Below are 27,889 nucleotides of genomic sequence, written 5' to 3'. Positions count from 1 at the left end.
GTTTTCCAGAGGGGCTGTACCAGTTTACATTCCCACCAACAGTGTAGGAGGGTGCCCGTTTCTCCACATCCTCGCCAGCATCTAGAGTTCTCTGATTTGCTCATTTTAGCCACTCTGACTGGTGTGAGGTGGTATCTCAGTGTGGTTTTCATAGCAGCACTCTCCACAATAGCTAAAACATGGAAAGAGCCTAAGTGTCCATCAACAGATGAATGGATCAAGAAGATGTGGTTTATCTATACCATGGAATACTACATGGCAATGAGAAAGAATGAAATCTGGCCATGTGTAGCAACATAGATGGACCTTGAGGGTGTTATGCTGAGCGAAATAAGTCAGGCAGAGAAGGACAAATATCATATGTTTGCACGTATAGGAGGATTAGGAGGAACTTGACGGAGGACCAAGGGGGAGAAGAAGGGGGGAAATGGTGGGGGAAAGGGAGAGAGGCAAACCATGAGAGACTCTTGAATGCTAACAAAAACTGAGGACTGATGGATGTGGGGGGGAGGGGGGATGGGCATGGAGGAGGGCACTTTGGGGATGAGCACTGAGTGTTATGTGGAAAATAATTTGACAATAAACTATTTGTTAAAAAAAAACAAACAAACATGTGGCATGGCAAATATCACCATGGGCAAAGTCAAATACAAATTACAATGTGAGAATAAATATTTACGGCTCATACCCCCAGTACATAAAGGACTCTCCGAGGTGATTAGGAAGAAGGACTGTCAGAAAAATGGGAAGTGGTGACCTATATGCAGCTAACAGAGAAGGAAAGAAAAATTGTTCTTAAATGTAAAAAGGATGCGCGGCGGCCTCTTTCATAAGGTGAAATGCAAATAAAACTCACAGTAGGAAAATACTTTTTACCTACCAGATTGGCAAATATAAAAAAGTAGGAGACCTCCTTCTGTTGGGAAGGTATGGGGGAAAGAGATGCTCTCACTTGGAGCTGGTGGGGACAGTCCTAAAGACACCAGCTGACATTTTCCAAGTTCATCCCCCCTGACCCAACGATTCCATTTTCAGTTTTTCCTACACGTACAGGTGTGCATGATAACGTCAATGCAAAATGACCTGCTACAGCGATGTGAAAGGAGATTAGAGACCAATGAAACCTCCATCAGCAGAGGGACGAAACAGAGGCGTCTCCATTATGGAACAGCAAGCCACCACGAAGTGCACGGCATGGCAAAATTTCTCGGTGGTATTTCATGAAGAGCAAGGTACACAGCATATATGGTATGCCACTCCGTACAATAAAAGGAAAAGCAGTATGTGAGTGTGTATGTGTGTGTGAGTGCTGATTTTGAATGAAATAATCAAGAAACTGGGAACGAATACGATGATAAATGCACTCGGAGCCTAATGACGGGAAGGACAACATTGGAGGAGAAAGCAAGGTCACAGACTACTGGTTGAGAGAACTTCTGGGAATCAGCCATTGCTTCTTGAGCAAGGTAAGCCCCGTGCTGAAAGTAAGAGGAAGGAAATGATACAGCCGCCCCAGAGCTTCAATGAGAGGAACCCGGTTCCAAAAAGCTGATACAAGCCACTGTTGATGGTTGTGGGGTCGCTCTGCCAAAATGGCTGCCTTCTCCTGTGATATGAGAATGCAGAAAAATAGTTCCTCAAATAGTCAGCAACTCCACCCTTGGGAAGAGTCACCACAGCCCAGGCACCAAACCTTCGTTCTTGTCCATACAACAAGACAGAGCACCACAAAACCATATAGACAAGCACGTTCTAGAAAGTTCTGCTAAAGCAAAGTCTATCTCTCTTTACAAATGCGAAAGGCAGTGAGTGGCTGGTGTCAATGCTTATACTCATTATTGGCAACGAATTACACATGGCTTTCAAAACTATGGAGGATGAAATGTATGTTCAGAGTCCTCTGACTTTATTTCATATCAAGTTGAAACAGCTAGAAGAAATAAAAAGTTCAAAACTCATCCATATCCTCACAACCCTTACAGAACTATTTTCATTTTTGTTTTCTTTTTATCTGTATTTATTTGAATATAGAGTATTTACCTTGTCATAATAATAATATATAAATATAATTTGGTCCTCTGCTTTTTTTTTCCATATCCATGTCATTATACTCAGTTATAGATGACTGTACAAAATTCTATCCTGTTTATTAGCTATAATTTAGGGAGCAAACATTTATGTAGTACCTTCTATGGGTGCATTTTGTAATGTGCTTCACCCCTTACAGCAACTCTTATTATTGGGAAACACCTTTTGTTTATAGACCAGGAAACCAAGCATCCAAAGATCTGGTAAGCATAGGCCTTGCCTTTGAACCCCAGCGTGTGTCTGACCTGACCGCCACGTTCTCTCCCCTGCATCACACTATCGCTGCCTCTAGCGTGGGGCACGTCTATGCCCATTGCCCACCACCATAAAATATCTTCCCATATTTCATTGCTCCCTTTCTAGTGGTTTTCATTTCAGTCAACATATGTGTCCGTATTCCAACAAGATGCCTCCTCACCCTTCTCCACCCCCAATTCCTGCTTCTGAGAGACCACTATTTTCAAGTCTTTTGTCACCCCATACTTGCCTCCGTATTTCTGGAGGCCATGCGTGGCCCGTTGGCTCTTCCACGCCAGTTTCTGGGTAGCCTACTGAATTTGCTACCGTGGAGGCCGTCAGCTCTAATACACCCCACCTCTAAAGCACACCGTCTCCTCCTCCATTCTTTCAACCTTGTTATAACAACACCCTTGGTTACATTAATTTTCAGTGCTCATATGATTATGTAAATATTAGTCACAACTCAGTCACATATCTTTTTGTAAAGGAAAGGTCTCCTTTTTTTGTAAAGCTCTTTATTTTCTCCAGGTTATCACTCTTGTCATTTCCTCATTAGCTCAGCGCATCGACCGCCAGAGTATTTCCAAACTCTGAGGGACTCTAGGTCTCTGCACAGAGACGTCAGGCAATCACTGGGTTCATGTTCTCCTGGAAACACTGTTCGGGGAGCCCTCCCTCCATCCTGCGAAGACCCCTCACCTCTCTCCTGCATCCTGGGCCACTCTTTCTCGGCTTCCTTTCTTTCGTAGAGGCCAGCTTCCATTAGCTTCTTGAGAAAAAGTGATTTGAAAAAAAGAAAAACACCTTTTATTCTCTCTCTTTTTTTTTTAATATTTATTTTTGAGAGAGAGAGAGCTTGTAGAAGCAGGGGAGGGGCAGAGAGAGGGAGACACAGAATCCAAAGCAGGCTCCAGGCTCTGAGCTGTCAGCACAGAGCCCGATGCGGGGCTTGAACTCACAAACTGAGAGATCATGACCTGAGCCGAAGTTGGAGGCTTAACTGACTGAGCCACCCAGGCGCCCCAAAAAACACCTTTTCTCAGAGCAGCTCTCCATATCTGAAAATGCCTTTATTTTACTCTCACACTAGGTTGAGTTTGGCTAGTATAGAATTCTAAGTTAGAAACCCTTTTTACCTCAGGATTTGAAGGAAGGCCTTGCTCTACTGTTGTCCAGCCTCTGGTCTTCTGGTGGCACCTGGGGTCATTCTGATGTCTGATCCTAATGTGCCATCTCTTTCCTCACCCTCTGCAAGTTCTGAGATCTTGCTTTGTGGCCAGTGTCCCAAAATTTCACCAAGAGCCTCCACTGGGTCATTCTCCTTCTCTGGGCTAGGATTTCGGAAGCTCTTTCAGTCTGGAGTTCAGGCCCTATGCTTGTGAGACAGCTGGGAGGTATTTCTCTGATCACTTTTTCCTCTTCACTTTCTCTAGACTCTTTCTGGAACTACTATTATTGGGATATTAGGTTTCTTAGGACTGTTCCTCTAATTTCTCTTCCACTTTCCATCTTTTGTCTACTTCTACTTTCTGGAAGCGATCCTCAATTTTATCTTTGACTCCCTCCATCAATCTTCTTCATTTGAGCTCCAAAAGCACTTTCTGTTCTTGGAATGTTCCAATTGTAGTCTCTTCTTGTCACATGGATATATACCTTTTCCTCTCTCCAACTATGCTCATTATGGGTTTTCTTAACTTTACTTTGGCTCATTTTACTGCTTCCTCCACCTCCTTTCTTCTGCTTGCTCTAGACCTGTCTTTCAGGTTCAAGGCTTTTCCTCCCCTGTCCAGCGACTCCTGGTTGTTTGCTCCTACTGCAGGGAGAGGCACTGAAAAGCGAATGCACAGCCCTCTGACAACATGGGCAGACCTGTGGGCTCGGTGGGCTCTCTGTAGAGGACCCCCAAATATTAGTGTCTCTGGGACTTTTCTCTTGGGCTGGTCAGTTTCCCCAAAGGGGAAGCCTCCCAGCTCCTCGGGGAAACCGGTCATGGCTGGGGCCTTCCAGGAATTAGACTCGATGGCCTGGTGCTTCACGCTCACTCCTTTTTTACAGTATTTAAAAAAAAACATTCGCCCCTCCCCTGCTTGCACTCTGCCCGTCTCAAAAATAAATAAAACAAAAACAGATGAAAAAGAGGCCATGGAGGTTTACGGTAGACCCTAGCCTCTCTTGATTCATACTGTGTCCAACTGAGTTTTGTATTGATTATATCATAGTATTACGCGGGCTCACTGACATCCGCGATGTTCGCGTATACCCAAGGGAACTCGTACATTATGCCCTTTGCCATTTTTGCCACTGATCTGGCTAATGTTATTATTAATGTAAAAATAGCTCTGATGATGGCAGCTATGCTTACCCAAGGCTTCCGCACGCTAGGCATTCTATAGGTCATTTCACATGCTGTCTCTCCTTATCCTCATACTAAGCCTATAAAGTACTACGATCCCCATCTTACAAGGGGGGAGGCGGAGGGAGGCTGGGCCGGGTGGGGTTGCCCAGCCAGGAGGGGGCAGAGCAGGGGCTCCAGGCGGCTAACTTCTCCCTCTCCACCTCTACAATCCCCTTCTCAATCTGGGCGCAATCTTCATCCAATCTGGCTTCTCACCCAGTTTTTTGCCTTTTTCCTTCCTTCTTCAGCCTTCATTTCCACACTTTTTTGGTTGCTCTCAGCTGACTTTTTTTTTTTTAATGTTTATTTATTTTTGAGAGAGAGATCATGAGCAGGGCAGGGGCAGAGAGAGGGAGACATAGAGTCAGAAGCAGGCTCTGAGCTGTCAGCACAGAGCCCAATGTGGGGCTTAAACTCGTGAACCGTGAGATCATGACCTGAGCCGAAGTCAGACACTTAACCAACTGAGCCACCCAGGCGCCCCTGACTTTTTGTGTTTTCTGCCACCTTATCCTTTGATGCCTTCCTTCTCTGGCTTCTATGATGCTCAGGGCTCCTGGTTCTCCTCCGAACCTTTCTCGCTGCCCATCTCTGGCTCATTCACCGGCGCTTGTTCCCGCCCTCACCCGCCGCAGCCCCCAGCCCCCAGTCTCCCTCTGCTCTCTGCCTTCCTCTCCCAGGCTGGCAGCTCATCGGGACCCCACAGTCTGGCCTTCAGCTCACACCGGGTTCCACTGCCACACGGCCACCTGTCCCCCGCACAACCCACAGTGTCCAAAAGCACAGAACTCGCCCCGAGGAAGCAGCTTCCTGTGACTTCCCTACTTCTGCCCACGACTCTATTCTTCTATTCAGTTCCCTTCACATTATCTGTGATTCAGCCCCTTCTGCCAACACCCAAGGACATTCCATTTCCACCACACCTACTGATTCCATTCTTTCCTAACCCCACAAGCGCTCATGGGATCAAGTCCAAACTTCTCCTTTCTGGGAATTTGAGACCCCATGTGATCTGACCTCTTTCTCCCCAAAAGACCCGGGGCTTTCTGCTGTAATCAGACAGTTCTTGTTACATCTCATCACGACGGAGGGATTTGGCAAGGAGCTGGCCAGGAAGCAGCTGTGGAGACCAGGCCAGTGACGGGGCCAAAGCACATAAGCAAACAAAATCAAGGGCACAGCAAGCAAAGGGCAGAGAGAGTGGCAGGTACAAAGAGCACACAAAGAACACCAAAAAAATCGTTAGGAATTACAAGGGAGACGGTCCAAGTCCAGCCAAATGAAGAGCCACGGATCTGGGGGCAGGGGGGCAGGGTAGCTGTGGGGTCAGGGCAAACCAGCGACAACAAGGAAGTATGCCAAACAGGCAAAGCCTCTGTCATTCTGTGACCCACACAGGCTGGCCAGAGGGCTGGCAGGACAAGGGAAAGAAGTGGGTAGATGAGAAGTGCTGGCTGGAAACTTAAGTCACTTTTCTCCCACGAGTGCTTGTTTAAATGGCGGACCCGCCGGCTCTCACTCACCCTGACGTCTCTACCTTCTCTCATATGGCCCCATTCTTCCAGATGGCGGATCCCTCCGGTTCTCACTCACCCTGACGTCTCTACCTTCTCTCATATGGCCCCACGCGTCCAAATGGCCTCACCTTACAGAGCCACACAGAACCTCAACATCCAAGCCACCAGAGTACCATCTCCCGCGTTCTCTAAACGCCTTGAACATGTAACTGAATTGCTCGTTCGGACCCTTCATCACATGGGTTCCTACCAAAACTCTCTGCAAACGCTGGTGAATGAGTGCCAAATGGGTGCGATGGGGCGGCCATAGAGAATTCATTTAAGACAGTAGCGCTCTTTAAGCCTCTCAGAATAGAGTTGGCCTGAAGAGAGAGAGAGACAGGGAAAGATACCGCTTTCCTTTCTATTGTCAGGTGGGAGCCACAGGGACAGCAGAGGGCAAGGGTTGGAGAATGCTGGAAAAGCCAGCAGGCGAGGCGGCCTTGAGGGAGCATCGGGAAGGTAGAAATATGGGAAAAAGGGTTCTGTGTGTATGAGGGAAGGAGAGTGTGAGGTACACACGGGGAAAGACTGGAAGAGCAGGTTACTAAATATTAATTGACGAACTTTAAAAAAAATGTTTATTTATTCACGGAGAGGAATCTTTCTTCATCGAAATGCCAAAGAAGGCAAAGTCCCAACTGTTATGCTTGGCAGATTTCAAATTAAAACAAAAACAAAACAGGGGCGCCTGGGTGGCTCCATCGGTTGAGCCTCCGACTTCAGCTCAGGTCATGACCTCACGGTTCGTGGGTTTGAGCTCCACGTCGGGCTTTGTGCTGACAGCTCGGAGCCCAGAGTCAGCTTCAGATTCTGTGTTCCCCCCACCCCACACCTCCCCGACTCTCACTCTATCTCTCTCAAAAATAAACATTAAGGGGCGCCTGGGTGGCTTAGTCGGTTAAGTGTCCGACTTTCGCTTAGGTCATGATCTCGTGGCTTGTGGGTTCGAGCCCCGCATCGGGCTCTGTGCTGACTGCCAGCTCAGAGCCTGGAGCCTGTTTCAGTCTGTGACTCCCTCTCTCTCTGACCCTCCCCTGCTCATGCTGTCTCTCTCTCTCCTAGAAATAAATAAAACATTAAAAAAATTTAAAAAAAAAAACATTAAAAAATTTTTTTAAAAAACATGCATGGTTTCTCACTTCATATCAGAAAGGAATTCGTGTTCAAGCTTTGGTGATCAGGCTGAAAACGCCAGTTCAGGGGCTCGTCACCAGAGAATCTGGGGTTAAAAGCCACAGAAATATCAGGCTAGTGTGGCCGTGGCATCAGTGGGCAGCAGAAAGATGGAAAAATACGTGACCTGCTGCTTCTCATGGATCTCTGCCTTTCCAGGAGGCCACAGATGGTTCTGGACCAACCACTGGCCTCCAGGCACCAAGGTTTACCAAATGTGTTGGAGGGCGGCCTCCTTTCACGGCCACCTCACAAGCTGAGCGGTCTGGCTGGACGCTGTGTGCCCACACTGACCTGGAGGCCTCGCTCCATGATTAGAAACTGGCAGAGGCTGAGGGTGGTTCAAAGGCTACCTTGAGGGCTACTCATTCCCGTGGCTCCTGGCCATACTGCAGGCAGCCACCCTGGGCAGATGACCAGCCCCGGAGAGAGGGCAGTGCTCCTCCACCTGGGAGACAGTCATCTGGGGTGGCAACAGGGACGGCCTCTCACCCAATCAGGCGGGACATCGATTCGTCAAGGATTACAGCTTTCTGTGGCAGTGAAAGCCTCCCTTCTGAGACTTCCGCAGAGCATCAGGTTTCCCTTAGAAACACAGGACAATTCCTTCCTTGAATAAATATTATGGCACCTCGTAGGTTGTGATCCTAGAGCCCAATGCCCTCACCAGACTCCACGTGGTGGGAAGTCGTTCTCAAGGCTGCTGAGGAGGACTGGGGTCCTGTAATTGTGCCTCAGACGAGGGCGAAATGCGGACCACGGTCAGCTCTTAGCACCACCGCGCTGCACGGAAACAGGGATCACGCTCACTCACCTTCTAGAAGACACTGTCCATGTTACTATCTTAATTACACTTTACCATTAAAGTAGACACTGCTCTGGAGTATAAAGTGCCCTCTCTATCATAACGAAGGGGGACATGCCAGGAAGTGGGCAGAGAAAAAGATCCCAGTTTGGGATCAGAACTGGTAACCACCAGCGTTACAGGGTCAATAGAACATGAGAAGCTGAGAAAAGGTGGCTACTCTTAGAAAGGTTAGGCTTACTGGAAAATAAGGTCCATTTCCTGCTCCTGAGGACTGGACCAGTTGTCAGCCAACGACGTACCGGGAAGGACCACAAAACGGATCTGACCCCTGGCGAGTCCCAGTAAGAAAATTCCATTTAGTAAAGTACTTTAAGCAAAGGTAAGGATGATTGGTGGACAAAGATGGACCCCGGAGCCTAGTCCGGGAAAGACCGGGAAGTGGGGGTGACCCAGCGATGGGACAAGCTTGCCTGGAGCAGAGGCCCACCTGCCCGTCGGAGGTGCTGGGTTTAAGTCTGTGTGATGATGTCAGTGGTAGCCCATGCCGCTTCTGCTTTTTCAAAAACATGGAAGAGCCCCGGGGAAGGAACTCAGGCTTGACCACAGGGCAGTGGGTGGGTTATCAAGTTTTAGAAACTGGAAGCGACTGCCTTAAGGAGGGCAAGGCACATGGAACGTGAGCCTCTTTCCATCTAAGCTAAATCAAGGGAATCTTGAACAGTTTAGATTCCGAATCTTTTCGATCTCTCAGCAATTCCCGCCCGAAGGCACACTCCCTAACGGGGAGCTACAATCTGTCTCTACCTAGGCTAGGGGACATAGATGAATCTCCTCCACGGCCTCAGCTTGGTCACCTTAATTCAGTGCAAGTGGCCTCAAGGATGACAGCACTTTCCTTCTCGCCTCCTGGATGGGGGACCTGCTAGAGCAGAGACAGTGCAGGTGGGCAACAGCTAAGAGTTCAATGAAACTGGCCACCTGCCCACCAACCACCTGCCCCCAAATGCACAGCCACTTATAAAAACCTCACCATCTGATGGCAGAAGCCGGTGAGTAACACAGAGAGGGGCAAGCTCATTCCCGTTTGTCTGTTACTGCCCCCGTTTAACATCGAAAGCCCCACATTCGAGGAAACCCATCAGCCTTGGGAAAGACGGGATGTGTGGTTGGCGTAGACACTGAGGACAGGATCCCGGGCTTATTAGCAACTCTCACCTTGACAGTTTGGGTTTGGGCCATTTCATCAGACACAGCAACTTCAAGATGAAGTCACCAGAAAACGGGACCTCACCGTCAATGATCAGTCTCCGTAAAGAAGATTTTGAGCCTTTCATCTTTCAAGGGCCCTCTTACAATGTAGATTTCTAGGTACATGTGCTCTGAAGGCCTGGTGTCTACGGAAGGAGCGTCTCAGCGCTACAGATCGACTTATCAGCTGGTAATGGTTCACCACAAGCGTCTAAGGAAATATTTGCACGGCTCTTACAACGGGTAACTTAGCAGGTCAATGAAACTAAGACACTTGGTAATTAGGAGTTTATCCTATAAAAAGCACAAAGCTTTAGTGTTCAGCCAAGGAAGAAAGGATCTAAATCCGATCTGGAATGTCTCTGCGAACAAGAGGGAATTAAGAGAAATTTAAGCCCAAGATAATGAAATTCTTTTCAACTTGCACTCACTATAAATAAGCAGTGCTGGCTCCAGAAATTCCGCCCTGGGTTAGGGGGGTTGGGGGCAGCAATCTTCTGGAAGGGAGCGCATGACGCTACGTTTGCAGAATGTTGTACTGGAGACTGAGCAAACATCAGTGGTCCGTATCTGAGCCCCGTGCCCTAACTCCCCTTCTGGCGCTGTCACTGCAAATAGACAGCCATATATATATATTAATGTTTATTAATTTTTTAAAGACATTTAAAAATTGTCTTAATGTTTACTTATTTTTGAGAGAGAGGGGTAGACTGCAAGCGGGGGAGGGGCAGAGCAAGAGGGAGAAATGGGATCAGAAGCAGGCTCCAGGCTCTGAGCTGTCAGCACCGAGCCTGACGTGGGGCTTGAACCCACAAACTGTGAGATCATGACCTGCGCCCAAGTTGGATGCTTAACTGGCTGAGCCACTCAGGTGGCCCTGAAAGATTTTTAAAAAGCTTTTATTTATTCTGAAAGAGGCACAAGTGGGGGAGGGGCAGAGAGAGAGAGAGAGTGAGAGAGAATCCCAAGCAGGCTCTCTCTCAACACTGTTGAGGACGTAACCTGAGCTGAAGTTGGACGCTTGACTGACTGAGCCACTCAGGTGCCCCAAATGTTTATTCATTCTTGAGAGAGAGAGAGAGAAACCGAGAGAGAGAGAGCGAGCGGCAGAGGGGCAGAGTGAGACAGAGACAGAGGATTGGAATTGGGCTCTTGAGCTGACAGCAGTGAGCCTGATGAGGAGCTCAAACTCATGAACTGTGAGATCATGACCTGAGCTAAAGTCAGATGCTTAACCGACTGAGCCACCCAGGCGCCCCAAATAGACAGCCTTATAAAGAGGGGCAAGGAAGGAAATGGCAACGATACAGGATCTCCAATAACTCCATATACTGTGCTATATATGTGATCAGAATTAGTGCTTCTCTGTAGTGGACTTCTAATTATTTAATACATCCTTGATACCCAAAAATAGCCTATCTTGCCCATCTGCGACAAATATCGTATTTTTATATAGAGAATCAGGCTTTTATTGGGGGTAGATAAGAGAAATGAATATTTACTCTGAGGAAGTAGACTATGTAGAAAGCAATAGGGAGGGAGTTGATACTGTTTGAGAGGAAAATCAGAAAGCAGATCTGCCCTGCCGTCTCAGAAATAACTAGAAACCGATAAAAAAAAAAAGTGCCTCTAGAAAATTTCTACAATGAAAACGTTTAAAAAATTTTTTTTAATGTTTATTTTTGAGAGACAGAGCATGAGTGGGGGAAGGGGAGAGAGCAAGGAAGACACGGAATCTGAAGCAGGCTGCAGGCTCTGAGCTGTCAGCACAGAGCCCGACGCCAGGCTCGAACCCACGAACTGTGAGATCATGACCTGAGCTGAAGTCGGACGCTTAACTGACTGAGCCACCCAGTGCCCTGACAATGAAAACATTTTTTAAAATGACCCTTTAATACCTCCGACACTGGAATCAGAGAAGTAGATCCTCAAATGTTTGTTAACTGAGACTCAGGGATGACCACTGGCAGAAAACCAAGGGCACGGGCTCGTTACGATAAGCACAACATTTCAGCAGGATCCTTGTTTGAGGTTTGTACTCTGGTGAGTGAGGAGGAGAACTGGGGAAAGCACAGAACATGAACCCACTAACCTTCTATGGAAAGGTCATGGGGTTTCTACTGTTCTCTTGCGAGTGTCTGAAGCAGCCTCAAAGAGGAAGTGCTGAGGGAGGGCGTGATGACTCGGGGCAGAGTCAGCTCCTATTCTGGGCTCGGTGTTGGAATGGGCGTGGCCCAAGTCTCCAAGTCTCAGCGCTCCCTCAGACCTACAGAGGACAATTACCCAGCTCCTGTGATTACAGGTGTTCGCTGGCTGCAGGAGACTACAGCCTCGGAGGAGAAAGGGCCACAAACATGCGGCTGTGGTTTGGATCACACTGCTTTCCTTTCCCAGATGCTGAGGGTTTCCAGGCATCTCTTGTGCCCAGTTAAAGCACCTCTGTGATCTGTTTCTGGGCTTGTCTATTCGCTAAGCACTCCATCCCGCTCCTAAACACCTTCATCCTTCGCTACGCTATGACCCACACCGACAGGCCCGCTCAAGAGTGAAAAAGCAGAAGCCTGGCTTCCCACCGGGAATATGGAAATTTCAACAGCAGGCTTCCCGAAAGGGGGCACCTGCTTCCTATCTTCCTAACCAGGGCCTGGTGATGGAAACTTCGATGAGGCCCGAGGGAAGGGTGGAGGCTGCAAACTGCCTTTATGCCTATATCCGGGGTTGCCCTGCTTTAAGTTAAGACCAAAAACATATATATTAAAAAAAAAAACCAAACCCCAATCCATCTTCTTTCAGAAACAGGGTAAGTGACGTCCCCCAAAACAGAGCTAAAGGCAAGTGGATTCTCTGGAGCGCCTGCGCCCCTTGGCAGTCCTGGTTTCGTAAGCTGGAGGTAGTGAGGTTTCTCCCGCCCAAACCCACAGGGCACTCACCAAACTGGGAACATCCCTCACCCACGCCTATTGATGGGAAACAAAAGACCGAAGGGCATTATACTTAAGATCTGGATGTGCTAGGGATCCTGCCCTTTCTCCTCATAAGTGTGGCTCTGCATTTGGGACACCGGTTCTTTACAGATGTAGGAAGGAGAGAGATACAATTTTCTAGAAAACAAGGTGGAACGGGCTAACTGGACACAGGAACCCCATGCTGGGCAGATACGCAGGGCGGAAGAAGAAGGGCTCATTGTGACTGGAGAGAGGTGCAGAGACATCAGGGAGAGTTTCTCAGGATAGATGCTAAGACAGAGGCACTCTGGTGGAGGGAGGAAGGAGGGGGATCTGGGGACAGCCTGGGGCCAGAGCACTCTGCAGGCAGCAGAACGCCACAGGTGGAGAGGTGGGGCAGGTAGGTTGGGGTCACACTGGTGTGTTGGGGGCTGGCCTGCTGGAGGAAGCCATTTCAAGTGGTGCTGTGACACATGGGTGAGCCAGAGGCAAGGAGGTGGCTCGAGACACTCCTATAAAAGCCCAAGGGAGTGGCAGTTACACTGGCGAATACAGATGTAAAAGGTCCTGACCTGTATACTTAAGGTTTGTGCATTTTACTATATGTAAATGATAACTCAAAATACCCCTTGTATGTGGAGCACACAAAGAGAGGGAATGACCCATTCCCCTCTTTAGATTAAGGAACCTGCTGGATTTTTCTGGGCCTTACACAGAGCAGGCTGGAGAATCTGGGAGGGAGATAGGTTATTTCTAACTACTTTAAGGATAAAGTAGATACAGAGGAGATGCAGTTGCATAGACTGGCATGCTGAGTGGGTCACGATCGCACCTTTCCAGGTTCTCTCTCTTATTTGTACTGAGTGTAAAGTGATTGGCTAGCACGGAGGTCAATGGGGGGGGGGGGGCGGAGAGAGAAAGAGAGAGAGAATCAGCAACTACAGGAGAGGCTGAAGGAAGCCACAGGAAGGCAGAGAAGGGCAGTTTACTGGGGGAAAAAAGTCCACCAGGATCTTGGAACTTCAAGCTTCTAATTCTTTATAGAAACCACTGTCACATGCTATTGCAACCTATTTTCCAATAAGCCCAGAATGTGGGAATAGGTTGTATTATAGTTATTCCTGTTTTGCAGACGAGTAAACAGAGGCAACAATATGAAGAAAAGGGAAACCTACTACACTCCTGAGATTATAACCTGTAAAAATTCCAGGGCGCTCGGGGAGGGGCTCAGTCGGTTAAGCGTCCAAGTCTTGATTTTGGCTCAGGTCATGATCTCTCGGTTTGTGGGATCGAGCCTGGCATCGGGCTCTGCATTGACAGTGCAAAGCCTGCCTGGGATTTTCTCTCTCTCCTTCTCTTTCTGGCTCCCTGCCCACCCACCCCCCACCCCCTGCTCATGTGCTCTCTCACTCTCTCTCTCAAAATAAACTAAAAAAAAAAACAAACTGTAAAAATTCCTCTGGAAAACAATTTGGCAAAATATGTAAATTCCTTAAACTGTGTACTTCTTTTTATTTAGCAAATATATTAACAAGAATTTACCCTAGGAAGCAATCAGATCTATATATGCATCCACCATAGCAATAGTTAAAATTACAAAGATGTAAAAATGGAAACACAAATGCCCAATAAAATAGGACACTGGTTAAATATGTTATGATGCTTTACACGATGAAATGGCATTAAATTTATCAATGAAATTTTTTTTATGACATATGTTTCTAATTGAAACTTTCAGGTGGCCAAAGAGTTGGTATAGTGTCAATCAATTATGTTAATAAACATGTATGCACAAAAAAGACTGGGGAAAAAAAAAAGTCCTTAAAAAAGCCCAAAAGCCCAAGGGGGCTACTGCCAGCCCATCCTAGAAAACAGGGGATGGAAACAGGTAGGAGATGGCAGATACATAAGAAAACCTTCTCTTTGGGTTTCTGTCCTTACTCTATAGCCAGGATCCCCACCCCCAGGGTCCTCCATCTAAGAGGACTTCTCTGAGGCGTGGTGATGACGATGGTACTAGACGCAGGTTGCTAGTGCTGAAGGGCACCACGGGAGTGCTGCCTCTTTCATTTTACACAGAAGGAAGCCAGGGGCCAGGAGGGCTGTCACACAGTCCTGGTTTCCGCAGCTAGGTTGAAGTAGAAGACCCAGATTTCCATCCTAGGCCACATTTCAATTCAAGGCTTTTTCTCTGTACCGCTGCTGCCAACAGCCATTAGAAATTTGAATGGTTGACAGGATTCTGCAGCTGTTAAAAATCAAGTGTCAGAAAATACATAGCAGTATGGGCAAACGTCCATGGTGTACTCAGTATTACAGCAGGCCACCCAACGCTATACAGACCCCTGATCTTGTGGGGGGGAAGTACCTACAGAAGAAAAAACCCCACAGGGACAATCACCCAAGTAGTAACAGGATGTAACTTGGAGTAGGAGAATGATAGATGATTTTCATATGCTTCCCTTTATTTTTCATTTTTAGAAGATGAACGTGCGTTACATTTTTAATTCAGAAAAAAAGTGGAGATTTGTAGCATCATCGGGATTTTCTCCCAATTCTGAACCAAGCTTTAGTCTGCTTGTTTCACTGAAAGCAGACATTTCCTGAGAACAAAAAAAGTGAATCACTAGGTAAATATTGATCTGTTGCTAAGTGATCAAGAAATGCATCACGCCATGTTCTCCTCTAGACATTAAAAGATGGGTTTCTAATGTATCTTTGGATAGACTATCTTAAAACAGATTCAAAACCGAACTTTAATGTTGAAAGGAAGGGAAAAAAAGGTCTTTATTCTCATAACATGTTTTCAATCTTCACCTTTCATCAGCTTTTTTTTCCTATAGCCGAACAGCAGGGGGTAAGATCTGATTCCACACGTTAAGTCATAATAACCGGCTGCCTTCAGTCAGGGTTACCGAGTAACACCATTAGCTTGTGGGAAATCAGTCAACTGAACTTTCTAGCCCAGACCATTGTTTGTGAAGGCTGCAGACAGGCTTCCGCTAGGAAAAAAATCTTCAAAGTCTCAGGAGAAGCACTTTTACCCGTAACAGACATGCTTCCTGTCCTTAGCCTCAAATATATGGGAGGCCGTTACAGAAATGTGGCACAGAGAAAGAACATCAAGGACAGTGGCTCCCAGCAGAGTGATTAAAATAGAAAAAGGGTCACGTGGGAATCGGAAGGCCACTCTGGGGCCAGTCCTGCCAAAGACTCTCATCTCGGGCTGGCCCCTTACGGCTCTGTGCTCACTTCTCTGCGCCCTGAGAAGTCTGTCCATGTCTCTCCATGCGTAAGAGGGGAACCAAGGCTGGATTCAGTTACCATCTCTGCTCCTGGGAAGTTTCCTCATCCTCAAAATGAGAGGAAAAATGAGGCCAACCTTAAAGTCATTAAGAAGATTAAATGCCTAATGTCTACAAGAGACGCTAAACCTCTTTAAAGTGAAGAAACGCAGACAAAACAGGGTGACGTGAGAACATTCTGGTGATGAGCTATATGAGTAGCTTATTCCTAAGATTAGAACCTAAATAAAGCATAAGAGGTTAGTCAGGGCGCCTGGATGGCTCAGGCGGTTGAGCATCCGACTTCAGCTCAGGTCACCATCTCATGGTTTGTGAGTTGGAGCCCTGCCTGCATTGGGCTCACTGCTGTCGGCCCAGAGCCCGCTTCAGATCTTCTGTCTCCCTCTCTCTCTCTCTGCCCCTCCCCTATTCTCTCTCTCTCAAAATAAACATTAAAAAAAAAAAAAGGTTAAAAGATGGAGGGGAAAAAGTGAATCCTTTCGTTCTTTGATCATTTGTCATGTTCAAGTCAGAGAGCTCAGATGTTTAGAATTTTACTGTTTAAGGAGTGTTCCAACATGTTCAGAGAAGGCTGGTCCTATTCTCAAAGGGACAGGTCTCGGAAGGAAACAGTTTTGGGGGAACTCCCTTCAAACTGTGGGTAAGTAACCAAGGCTGATCGCCACCCCTCCATAATTTGGGCTTCACCAGGAGGAAGCATGCGGCGGCTAATGCCGCGTTGGTGTAGCGGTGGAAGTCCGCTGTGGCCAGGGACCCAATTCTACCCCAGGAGGGTGGGCGGGGCCACCTCAACAGGGACGTCACATGGTGCCACACACACCTCAGGCTCAGGGAGTGAGTGTGCCAGGGAGGACAAAGAACAAAGAGAACCGTTGGGCTTTATGTTTCTAGGTTATATTTTAAAGGAAAACATGACAAGAGGTAAAAATCTGCCATAATCAACTTTTTTTTAAGCTTGGAACAATTAGTATGAAATCAAACTACATGTGATGTTTTTCCAGAGCCTGGACAACAGCAGCTTTTCCGTGGCTTCCTCTAGTTACTCAGGAACAATGATGGGTAGAAATTTACACTCATTGACACATTAACTTATATAGTTACTTAATACCTTCATTTTTTCTCTAAAAATAAGATGGCCAAGGGACTTGGTCTAGCTGGGTTCCACTCAATACAAAAACAGGTGGCAATGGTACTTGCCAGTCCAAACTAGTGAACTCTCTAAGTAGTGAGGGGGCGCCTGGGTGGCCCAGTTGGTTAAGTGTCCAACTTCGGCTCAGGTCACGATCTCATGGTTTGTGAGTTCAAGCCCCATATCGGGCTTGCTGCTGTCAGCACAGAGCCTGCTTCGGATCCTTTCTCTGTCTCTCTCTCTGCCCCTGATCTGCTCATGCGCTCTCTCTCTCTCTCTCAAAAAAAAAAAAAAAAAAAAGGAATAAATATTAAAAAAAAAAATTAAGTAGTGAAGAAAAATGCTGGCTGATCTGGAAAGCATACATACAGGTTCTGTGCACACCCCTCAGGGAGGAGCTTTCTCACTGCAAACGCTGCGAATAAGAATGCGTTTTCTACCACCCACTTGTCCAATCCCCCCATGGTGATGTGAAGCCCCCCACCGGTTCCAAGTTCAACGTGATGACACCTATGCTGTATGCGGCACTCCACAATTTTAGGCCACACGACTGAGTTATGAGTCACTCTCAACTTGGTAGTTAACTTTTGGGTCTTGGCATCACTGTTGCAACTAAGAAAACTCCCCGCAAACACCCCAAACAAGTAAAGTCCACAGGGCAGCTCATCACCCTTGGCTAAGAGCAAGGAAAAATCAACTAGACAATCTCCCAAGACAAAGCAAGAGCCCGAACTCTTAGATGTGTCTGTTGCCCTTTTGCCCACTCTTAGAAGAGGATCATTTACCCCATGCCACCAGCCCCCCAGAGAGGGTGAGAGGTGATATCAGGAAAGAGGGAAATCTTCTACTGCTATGCACTGTGTATCAGAAACCCCATGGAGTTGAGTCCCTGCGCTGAGTGAGGGGACGCGGTTTCGTAAGACAGCTCTGCAAGCGGCTCTCATCTGATAAGATGCACCTGGCAGAGTGGAATCAGCCAGAAGATGGACACATGGTGAAGCGGCAATAAGGAGAAGGGAGAGAGGGACTCAGACCCAGGACAGCGGGGAATGCTTCGTGCCCGAGGTGTGGCCCGAGCCCTAGAGGAAGACAGAGGTGTTCGGAAGACATCACCAGGGAAAAATTAAACCGCGCACCTTGTGAAAACAGGTGGGACGGAACGCAGAGTCCCGTCACTTCACCATTAGGGCTCCTCTGTCAGAAGCAGAGCTCACCCTTGCCGTCTCCAAACTCCAGGCCCGGGGCTTCTGCAGGGAACCCTGGCCCCCTCACAGGCAGGTTAGCTAATGTTCAGTACATTTTTCAATAACGTAGATGGAGAGAGCCCAACTAGGAAGTCAGTGCTTTCTTTTACCTACTGATTATTTTAGGTGAGGGCGGTTCTTCTGTCTGAGGATGGGCACAGCACATTCCATAAAGGGCTAGAATACCATCCACAGGTTCAGAATCTACTTAAAAATGACGACTGCTTTCCGCAAAGCTCTGGTCACGGATGCTGACGCCACAGCGTGCAGCGAAGGATCTTTCTAGGCAACAAAGATCTGACCCTGTCTCGTACCCTCCAGGACCCAAACACCAGATTTGTACTGAAGCTGTGGCGGTTTTCACACCAATGACCCGATCTCACACGGACGCCTTCAGGACAAAACACGAGACGATTCTTTGAACACTGCACCAGCCACAAGGATTAGCAGATGGCCATTCGGCGGGCGCGAGGTCTACTCACTCTTTGGTCAGAAGAGGACAGGATTTGAGCAGAAAGCGCGAGAGCCCCGAGTCCTGGAAGTAGAGGTCAGGCGGGGCGGTGGGACTCTTCAGATTCAAACACCGGACGATCACGTACAACACGGCAGCCACCGCAGCCAGCTTCACCCCATCAAACACGGCTGGGAGCTCGGGGGTCTCTAGCATAGCATTCATCTTGATCTGAGGAGAAGCACATGTTGAGGGTTAGAAGCACCGTGAGGAGGGGGTGCCTGGGTGGCTCAGTTGGTTAAGCGTCTGACTTCAGCTCAGGTCATGATCTCATGGTTCGTGGGTTCGAGCCCCGCGTCGGGCTCTGTGCTGACAGCCAGCTTAGAGTCTGGAGCCTGTTTCAGATTCTGTGTCTCCCTCTCTCTCTGACCCTTGCCTGTTCACGCTGTCTCTCTCTCTCTCTGAAATAAATAAAAGAAAGAAAGAAAGAAAGAAAGAAAGAAAGAAAGAAAGAAAGAAAGAAAGAAAGAAAGAAAGAAAGAAGAAGCACAGTGAGGAGGGGAGGAGCCCCCCATGCTAGAGGCAAAGCCAGTGATGACATGTCCCAATCCAGACATGTGGCCATCGGGCCACCTGGGGTAACAGCTAGCACGGCCTTTGAGCCATCAACAGACTGGCGACAACCCAAATCACACACAGTCCTGGGCACTGATAAACTGGGCAGGGCTTTTTTTGTTTGTTTGGTTTTTAATCTAATGAGCACTTCTAGGATAAGCACATTAGAAAATGTTGACAGGAGGGGCGCCTGGGTGGCTTAGTCGGTTAAGCGTCCGACTTTCGCTTAGGTCATGATCTCACGGTTCGTGGGTTCGGGCCCTGTGTCGGGCTTTGTGCTGACTGCCAGCTCAGAGCCTGGAGCCTGTTTCAGTCTGTGACTCCCTCTCTCTCTGACCCTCCCCTGCTCACGCTGTCTCTCTCTCTCTCTCCTAGAAATAAATTTAAAAAAAAATTAAAAAAAAAAAAAAAAAAAAAAAAGAAAATGTTGACAGGAGCATCCTTTGCGGGGCAGGAGAAAGAAGTCCAGCCAGAGAGGCTCAAGCTGGACCGGGGACGGCACACCGGTTTCCGTGGACAGGCGGCCCTGAATCGCCCTGCGCCAGGCGTGTGCCAAGTGTCATGGTTACAGCCTGGAACAGAGACCCAGATGGACGCTCCTGCCTACAGGTGTGACTATGCTGTCCTCAGGCACTACTCCCTCTTTTCAGAGCCGGAGGAGAGAGCGCGCCCCAGGCCTGACTCAGCCATCTGCTCCTGGGGCGGGGGGTGGGGGTGGGGTGGGGGGGGGGAAGGCAGCCCCGGTGCTGGAGTCAAGTTCAGACTCTGCCCAGGTGGCGGCGATCTTTAATCCTGGGGGTCTCGTATAGTGTGGAATGGAACCCGGCCAATATTTTTCCCACCGAAGGTACCTGACTACAGCCACTCGTCCCCACATCAGGGTCAAAGTGGACCGCCAGACCAAAACTGAAGATTGGGAGTGTCGAAAATGTGTACACAGGCCTGGCTTTTCCCTCAAGCTCTCCTAATATTTTATCTTTTGCTGCAGCTTTACCTTATATACAACACACACACACCCCTTCCAAACACATACATCCAAATGTCAGCAACAAAGGCAACAGCAACAAAAATCCAGTCTTTTCCTTGCTGCTCTGAAGACAAACAGCACATTGGCTGTTACCTTAAAAATCAGGAGAACCACAAGCAAACAAAAAGGAGAAAATGGTAACTCACAGCCAAGGTAGCTATGGCAACAGCCTCCCTGGAATGGTGTCAAGTAGCCTCCACTAAAAACAGGCAGCAGAGAACTCCGGTGGCCAACAGTGCAGACAGAGGGACAAGACACAGCCATCTCCCGAAAACGTGTGTGGGGCGTGACCGCGTGAACGCTCTAGAGTCCTACAACGGGGCCAAAGGGGACTCAGAAACCCCCCCCCCCTTTTTTTTCCTCTTCCCCAGAAACCCTCTTCTAAGGTCAAGGTGACTCTGGCAGATACAGGACCCTCACATACTGCCGATGATTTCTGGCGGGGTTCCAGCTCTGGGAGGAAAGGCAGCCAAAGATCATGGCTCAGCTCGCCTTCCACCACCGAGACAAGAAAATAATTTTAAAGAACGTATCCAAAACAGGGTGCCTGGGCGGCTCCGTTGGTTAAGTGACCAATTCTTGACTTCGGGTCACAATCTCATGGCTCCCTGCTTGGGATTCTCTCTCTCCTTCTCTCTCTGTCCCTCCTCCACTCAGTCAATTCTCTCAAAATAAATAAATAAAAACTTTTTTAAAAAACCTGAAAAAAATTTATCCAACACAATTTTGAATCAAGGCTAGATCTCAAGTTATACGTTTAGCTCTGTCAACTTTTGAGCCTCTATGATCATACAGTTGCCTTAAAACCTAACTTACGGACACATGTCACTCCTGGGGCCATGGAGACCAGCCTAAAGTCTGACTGTTTGTAACCCCCTAAGACAGGATTCCTAACTTAGGGTCTGTGGGTCCCCTAGGGTATCCTAGGGTCAGGGGACACCCTGAAATTCTCTGTGAAGGTCTGTGTGTATGTGACGATCTGCAGATGTAATCAGGTCCTCCATGGGGTTTGTGGCCTCCGGACGCACGTAGAGCCGCAACGCACTCCAAGGGCATCACCCACAGCGTTGGTCCCTCGATCTACCAGGGAGCCCCGCCACCTAAGGCCATCGAGCCGATGGGAGACAAACATCCAAGAGGCCGCTGGGCATGAATATGGGTTTTTAAGTGTAGTGAGCAAAGGGTCCAAAACAAGATCCAGCAAGAGTTCCAATGTCATTGACACAATGCTGGTCATATGCTCTTTCTCGTCCCCTTAGTTGGAAAGAGAACAGAGAAACACAGCACATGGCGTTACCAGTTTCCTCGCTGGTCAAGAACTGAAATGTTATCGAATTAAGAGAATAAGTGCCTCCTTCCCCACTTCCTCTCACTACTCACGTAAAGGGAAGTGAAGAGAAGCAAAACCAGAAGTCTGGGCCATACATACCTATGTCCCTTGTTCCTCTCTACGGAGAAGGTTAACTGTCCTTGCAGAGCTGTCTGGCGGGGCTGCTCAGGTCAGATCTCTTCTTCAAATTACCCTAAAAGCTGAAAAGATTGGATGGTCAGGTTCTAAAGGATGAGAAAGCAACGGAATTAAAATAAAGGCATGGGCTAAGTTTCTCTTCACTTTGAGTCTCTAGGGAGAAAGGCCATTTCTTTCATCAACACGGGTGCCACACTCTTGGCCACTTGGCCAGACCTGCTGGGGACAGTCTTGATGGAGCCACACACGGGCGGCTCTGGCTAAAGCAAATCCACACGGCTCACATGCTTTATCTCATAGCATCATCTTCAGAAAAGCGCCTGACAGGGATCACCTGGGTGACCAAACGAACTAACTGAGCACGGCCTTAGGTCAAGACAGCGGTCAATCGACTCATTCCTTCTCTCCCAAACATATAGCAACGACAGAAAAAAAAATGTCACAAGGGTAAGTGCGTGGACGGCTCAGAGACCCCGTACCAGAAGCAGCACAGCACTGGAAGCCTGCAGTGGAAAGTCGCATTGCCTGCGCGGTTTGCGTTGGGGCTGAGGGCCGGGGGCCAGGGGCGCAAGGTGCTCCCTGTGAGCGGGGACCCAGAGCAGGCCCACTGTGCTGAAAATGCATGGCCTCCAAAGCAGCAGAGGAAATAGGAAAGAGAAAAGGGTGGGGGAGAGGGGCCGACCAGTGTTTACATAGCGTGATCCACGTGCCAAGCTCTGTCCCTGGTGCTTCACGTGCACCAGTGGATTCCATCCTTGCTGCACACTATGCAGCAGGCACTACTATCATCCCCATTTCGCAGATGAGGAAACTGAGGCATAGAAACTTGTCCAAGGCAGCCCATCTATCAGTTAGAGAAACCAGGATTCGTCTCGGACTCCAGGAGCCCACCTTTTAAAGATTTTTTTTTTAATGTTTTATTTATTTCTAGGAGAGAGAGAGACAGCGTGCACAGGGGAGGGTCAGAGAGAGAGGGAATGACAGACTCTGAAACAGGCTCCAGGCTCTGAGCTGGCAGTCAGCACAGAGCCCGACGCGGGGCTTGAACCCACGAACCGCGAGATCATGACCCAAGCGAAAGTCGGAGGCTTAACCGACTAAGCCACCCAGGTGCCCCCAGGAGCCACCTTTTAACCACCATGCTGTGCTGTTTGAAAGGAAGAGAGAGAGAAGCAGGCAAGAAAGAAAACGGACAAGGCCGAAAACACAGAGGAGACACCAGCGGCTGGCCCAAAGTCACACAGCGGTGAGACAGCAGAGCTGGGAGCCGAGCCCAGTGTTCCGACTCCACCATGCTGAAATGACTTCAACAGGAAATGAAAGCCAGTTGAAGGGGGGACTCAATTAACCTTCAGAGTAGCCTTGCTCAACCTCAGATTTTTATTATTTCTTCATATTCAGAGACAAATCAGCCACGGAGGACCAGGCTTTGTTGAGGGGGGGGACCAAAGAGCAAAGTCCCCAGCCACATCACAGTGTACCTGATGACCTCTCCTGGGCTGCCAGCCAGGAAATGGGACGGAGCAGACAGAACGTCCTAAAGCAGCAGCCCCCGGATGGCACTGCCAGTGGCTGGCATTTTCAAAGACTGAGTTTATTAACTGCCAACTTATAAACAACTGGAGATTTCAGATAAAAATCTGAATTTCTGATTTCTCTTGAAAACAAAAAATTACAGGGCACCTGGGTGGCTCAGTCAGTTAAGCGTCCAACTTCAGCTCAGGTCATGATCTCACAGTTCGTGGGCTCGAGCCCCACATCAGGCTCTGTGCTGACAGCTCAGATCCTCTGTCCCCCTGTCTCTCTACCCCTCCCCTACTCACTTGTGCTCTCTTTCTCTCTCTCAGAAATAAACAAATATTAAAAAAAGAAAAAAGAAAAAAATCAGAAGATTTGGCAGCACCGAGCTTGCGTTCTCACTTGGCAACAATGGATGGAGCTGAGAGGCAGCCGCCCCTCCAGATGGGGCCTACGACCTCCAAGCCGCCACGGTCCCTGCCTCTCTCCATCGCAGTCGGCGACACAGACGCCCAGCCTGCTTAACCATTCAGGACGCCTGAGTGGCGCCTGTGGGCATTGGAATACGCAAGCTGAGGAGAGACCTGCCTAAGACCCCTCTGGCCCTGGATAGGTCTGTACTGACCGAATATTCAGAACGTCCACTGCCAGTATACAGATAAACAATAAATTCATAGAAAAATTACGGAAGTGGCGCTTCAGACCTGGCATTTTGTTGTCATTCACACTGCCATTTACCTGCACCTTGACTTTTTCCACGCGCTATTTGAGACGGCTTCAACAAAACACTGAATGGATATGCATCGAGAACTATCCAGAAATGTGGCAGAAAGCTCACTGCTTCGCAAAAGGAAGCCTCTACTTCTTCCTTGTAACAGAGACCCGTAAAACGGGCCTGCCTCACTGGAGAAAACTACAGATCCCAGATGCCCTCGCAGGTGGGTGAGTCAACGTGACTCAATTCTAGTCAATTCTGAAGGTGCTGGTCTGATTTCTCCGAAGGCTCCTTAAAAGGCAGAAAATTAACTCTTCTTCCACCCTTTTCCCTTCCTGCATCCCTGGAATGTAGGCAACATGGCTGCACCCCCAGCAGCCATCTTGGGCCATGAAGTGCCCTTGAGGTCAGTCTAAGAGCCATGTTAAGAGGACAGCAGAGTAGAAAGACAGGAGCGTGGGGTCCCTAATGGCATCATGGAGCCGTCATATCAGACCTAGAGTGCCTGCCTCCGGATTTTTTTTTACATGAGAGAATAATCCCTTGCATGCTTACTTCTAGAATCTTCTGGTCTGCAATTTCTAATGATACAGAAGGAAATACTTTTAAAAAAATTTTTTTAATGTTTATTTTTGAGAGAAAGAGACAGGGTGTGAGCAGGGGAGGGGCAGAGAAGGAGGGAGACACAGAATCCGAAGCAGGCTCCAGGCTCCGAGCTGTCAGCACAGAGCCTGACCCGGGACTTGAATTCACAAACCATGAGACTGTGACCTGAAGTCAGACACTTAACTGACTGAGCCACCCAGGCGCCCCCAGGAAATACTCTATGCTCAAATCTGTCCGGATGCTACAATCACTGGGTTATTAGAGCATAGGCAGTTTTTCTCTTTTTTTCCAAAATTCATAATAAATATTTTTGTTACTGGAGGGAGGGGAAGCTTTAAAACAGCCACTAACAAAATCTAAAAATAAATTTAAAATATCTACACAAGAAAAATACCTCTTCAACATACACGATTACAGACGGGAACCAGCCTAGAAATGGACCTGAGCATTCTGAGCGCGAGAGGAAAAACGGAAACCCAGTCAAGCCTATGGCTCTCCAGAATGGAAAGAAACAGAACATGTACTGTGCTCTTATCCCAGGAAGCATGACAGACACGAAGGGGAAGCAGGGCTTTTCTGGCACCAGAGTTATTTAAAAAAAAAAAAAACAAAACCTCTGCGGGACTTTATATAAGGAGGCCTTGAATGATGTGATAGGCAATGTCCTCCTACAACTTTTTTTTTTAATAGCAAATGCAATAGAGAATTAATTTCCCCAACCCTCCAAAAATGCCAAGCCTTTTAAATTGAATTCAACTCCGTGAAGGCAACCCTACGAGAGATTTTAATTATTATGGCCCAAATATGCAGCCTTGATCCAAGGCTTGGACCTGAAGTCCCAAGGAGCAGGGTGTCCCCAGGGCCACCTCAGTGGATCAAGGACCCCGCCATCTAACATGTGCCTGGCACTATACTAACCATTGCGTAGGACCACAATGATGTAGAATTCTCATTTTAACCAGGGAGAAAAGAAGCTTATTAAAAAAAAAACTTTAATTCCAGTATAGTTAGCATACAGTGTTACGTTAGTTTTAGGTGTACAATACAGTGATTCACCAGTTCGATACATCACCACTTGCTCATCGTGACAAGTGCTCCCCTGAGTCTCCATCCCCCTCCCCCCTCCCCCCCCACCTCTGGTGACCAGCGGCGTGTTCTCTATAGTTAAGAATTTGGTTTTTGGTTTGTCTCTCTTTTTTTTTTTTTCCCCTTTGCTCGTTTGTTTTGTTTCTTAAATCCCACATATGAGTGAGATCATCTGGTATTTGCCTTTCCATTTTTTTAAAGTTTATTTATTTTGAGAGAGAGAGGGAGGGAGAAAGAGTGAGCTCAAATGGGGGGGGGGTGGGGAGAGCAGGAGGAGGGAGAGAATCCCAAGCAGGCTCCAGGCCATCATTGCAGAGCCTGATGCAGGGCTCCATCTCACCGACCGTGAGATCAGGACCTGAGGTGAAATCAAGAGCTGGACGCTTAACCGACGGAGCGGCCCAGATGCCCCATATTTGTCTTTCTCTGACTTATTTCGCTTAGCATGATGTTCTTTCGCTCCATCCATGTCATTACAAATGGCAAGATTTCATTCTTTTTCATGGCTAAATAATATTCCGTCTTTATCCATCCATCAGTGGGCATTTGGGCTGCTTCCATAGTTTGGCTGTTGTAAATCATGCTTCTATAAACACAGGGGTGCATGTTTCCCTTTGAATGAGTGCTTTTGTACTTTGAGGGGTAAATACCCACTAGTGCAATTACCAGATCGTTAAAGTAGTCCTATTTTAACAAACCTTTGTTTTAATATTTATTTATCTATTTTGAGAGAGAGAGAAAGAGACAGAGCACGAGCAGGGGAGGGGCAGAGAGAGAGAGAGGAAGGGTGAGAGAATCTCAAGCTGGTTCTGCGCCGACGTCAGGCTCAAACTCACAAACCGCAAGATCATGGCCTGAGCCAAAACCAAGAGCCGGGCGCTTAATCGACTGGGCCACCCAGGCGCCTTAGTCATTCTACTTTTAACTTTCTGAGGCACTTCCGTACTGTTTTCCACGGTGGCTGCACCTCTCTGCATTCCCACTGCACTGTTGTGCAAGAAGAGTTTGAAAAGAAGTTTATCTTAAGGCTATCTATACTTTAAGAAACTTGGGGACAAGAATAAATTCATCTAGGAAAAAATTAACCAAGGAAGGACTGTGGAGCAGCTAGATCTACAACTAGGACTTGAATACAGAATTTAAGAAGACATACATGTAAGTGTGAGAGAGAGTCTGTGTGTGTACAGTCTATACATATTATATATATAAATACATACTTAACACACACACACACAGGAATATGTGCATGTGCATAAAACCAGGCATTAATTAACTGGCAATTTCAGAACAAAGTTCTTGACCTTCATTTTAATCTACCTTGCTGCATTTTATTTTATGGTGCTCTCTTTTTCCAAGTTCGATCTGCCACAAAGTATTAATATTCCGAACGTGTTCCAGGCATAGCAAACTAAGCTGCCACTGTACTATTTCGGGTGCCCCCTCTCCATTTTCTGGGCAGACGAGGTCTGGTTAATATGAACATCAGGCAGCCCAGGTGGGGAAAAGAAGCCACAGACGATGCTGAGGGGTGGGGGTGGGGGTTGGGTATGTGCTAGACAGAAAGGAAGCATCTCCCCCGCCCCCACCCCACCTCCAACATCTCCACGGAAAGAAGGGCTGGGCTTACCACATATCTGGTGGATCCGCCCTCAGCCAGAGAGCCACACACCTCTCCTGCCCCCCACCAGTCGTTTTGAGTGGATTTACTCACAAAAGGCTATAATTGATAGTTAAAATCCCATGTGTCATCTCTCCATTAACAAGGAAGCCCAAGGTACAAGGTGCTGCAAAATGCCACCAGGAAATGGACTTTCAGGAGTGCCTCAGTCTCTACGACATGCTTGACTAGTATTTCCACCACTGCTCTCCCACGGCTAAGGGTGTTATTTTGAGATGGACGCACAGATGCAGGGAGAGAAGGCCCCGGGGCTGGGAGAGCCTCTAGCCTTGGGACTCTGAGACCCGGGTCCTAGTGCCTGCCCTGCTCCATCCTAGTTAGTGACCTTGAGTAAGTCACTTCACCTTTGTGGGCCCTAAAGGCCTCATCCGTAAAATGAGAGGATTAGGTTAGAAGCAGATGATGCCATAGGTCTCCCACAGCTCAAAATGTCTGAGATTCTAGGGATGGAATTGCAGGCCTTGGCTAATGGGCACAGGAAAAACTCTCTGTGCTCTGTAACAAGAGATGGCCCCCGTTGGCCACCTGACTTTGTGCACCATTAACAACAAAACCCACAAGAACAACAACCCTCATGGCCTTTGTTCTTCC

General features: G+C 48.0%; 1 protein-coding gene across 1 annotated transcript in view; it reads right to left on the bottom strand.

The window, feature by feature from the left end:
• Positions 1–27,889, bottom strand: part of ABHD2 (abhydrolase domain containing 2, acylglycerol lipase) — a 111,623-nt gene that overhangs the window by 62,250 nt on the left and 21,484 nt on the right. The window contains exons 2-3 of the mRNA XM_039216739.1: positions 21,657–21,757; positions 18,617–18,816 (exon numbers count right to left, since the gene is read on the bottom strand). Of these exons, the coding sequence (XP_039072670.1) occupies positions 18,617–18,810 (194 nt within the window). The 5' untranslated portion in view covers positions 18,811–18,816; positions 21,657–21,757. The remainder of the gene's footprint in view (positions 1–18,616; positions 18,817–21,656; positions 21,758–27,889) is intronic.

This window comes from Hyaena hyaena, unplaced genomic scaffold, assembly GCF_003009895.1.
Source record: "Hyaena hyaena isolate Hyena2069 unplaced genomic scaffold, ASM300989v1 scaffold_13, whole genome shotgun sequence".
In the NCBI taxonomy this organism is placed as follows: Eukaryota; Metazoa; Chordata; class Mammalia; order Carnivora; family Hyaenidae; genus Hyaena; species Hyaena hyaena.
Note: the sequence above shows the minus strand (reverse complement) of the source record. Positions and strands in the feature narration are given on the sequence as shown.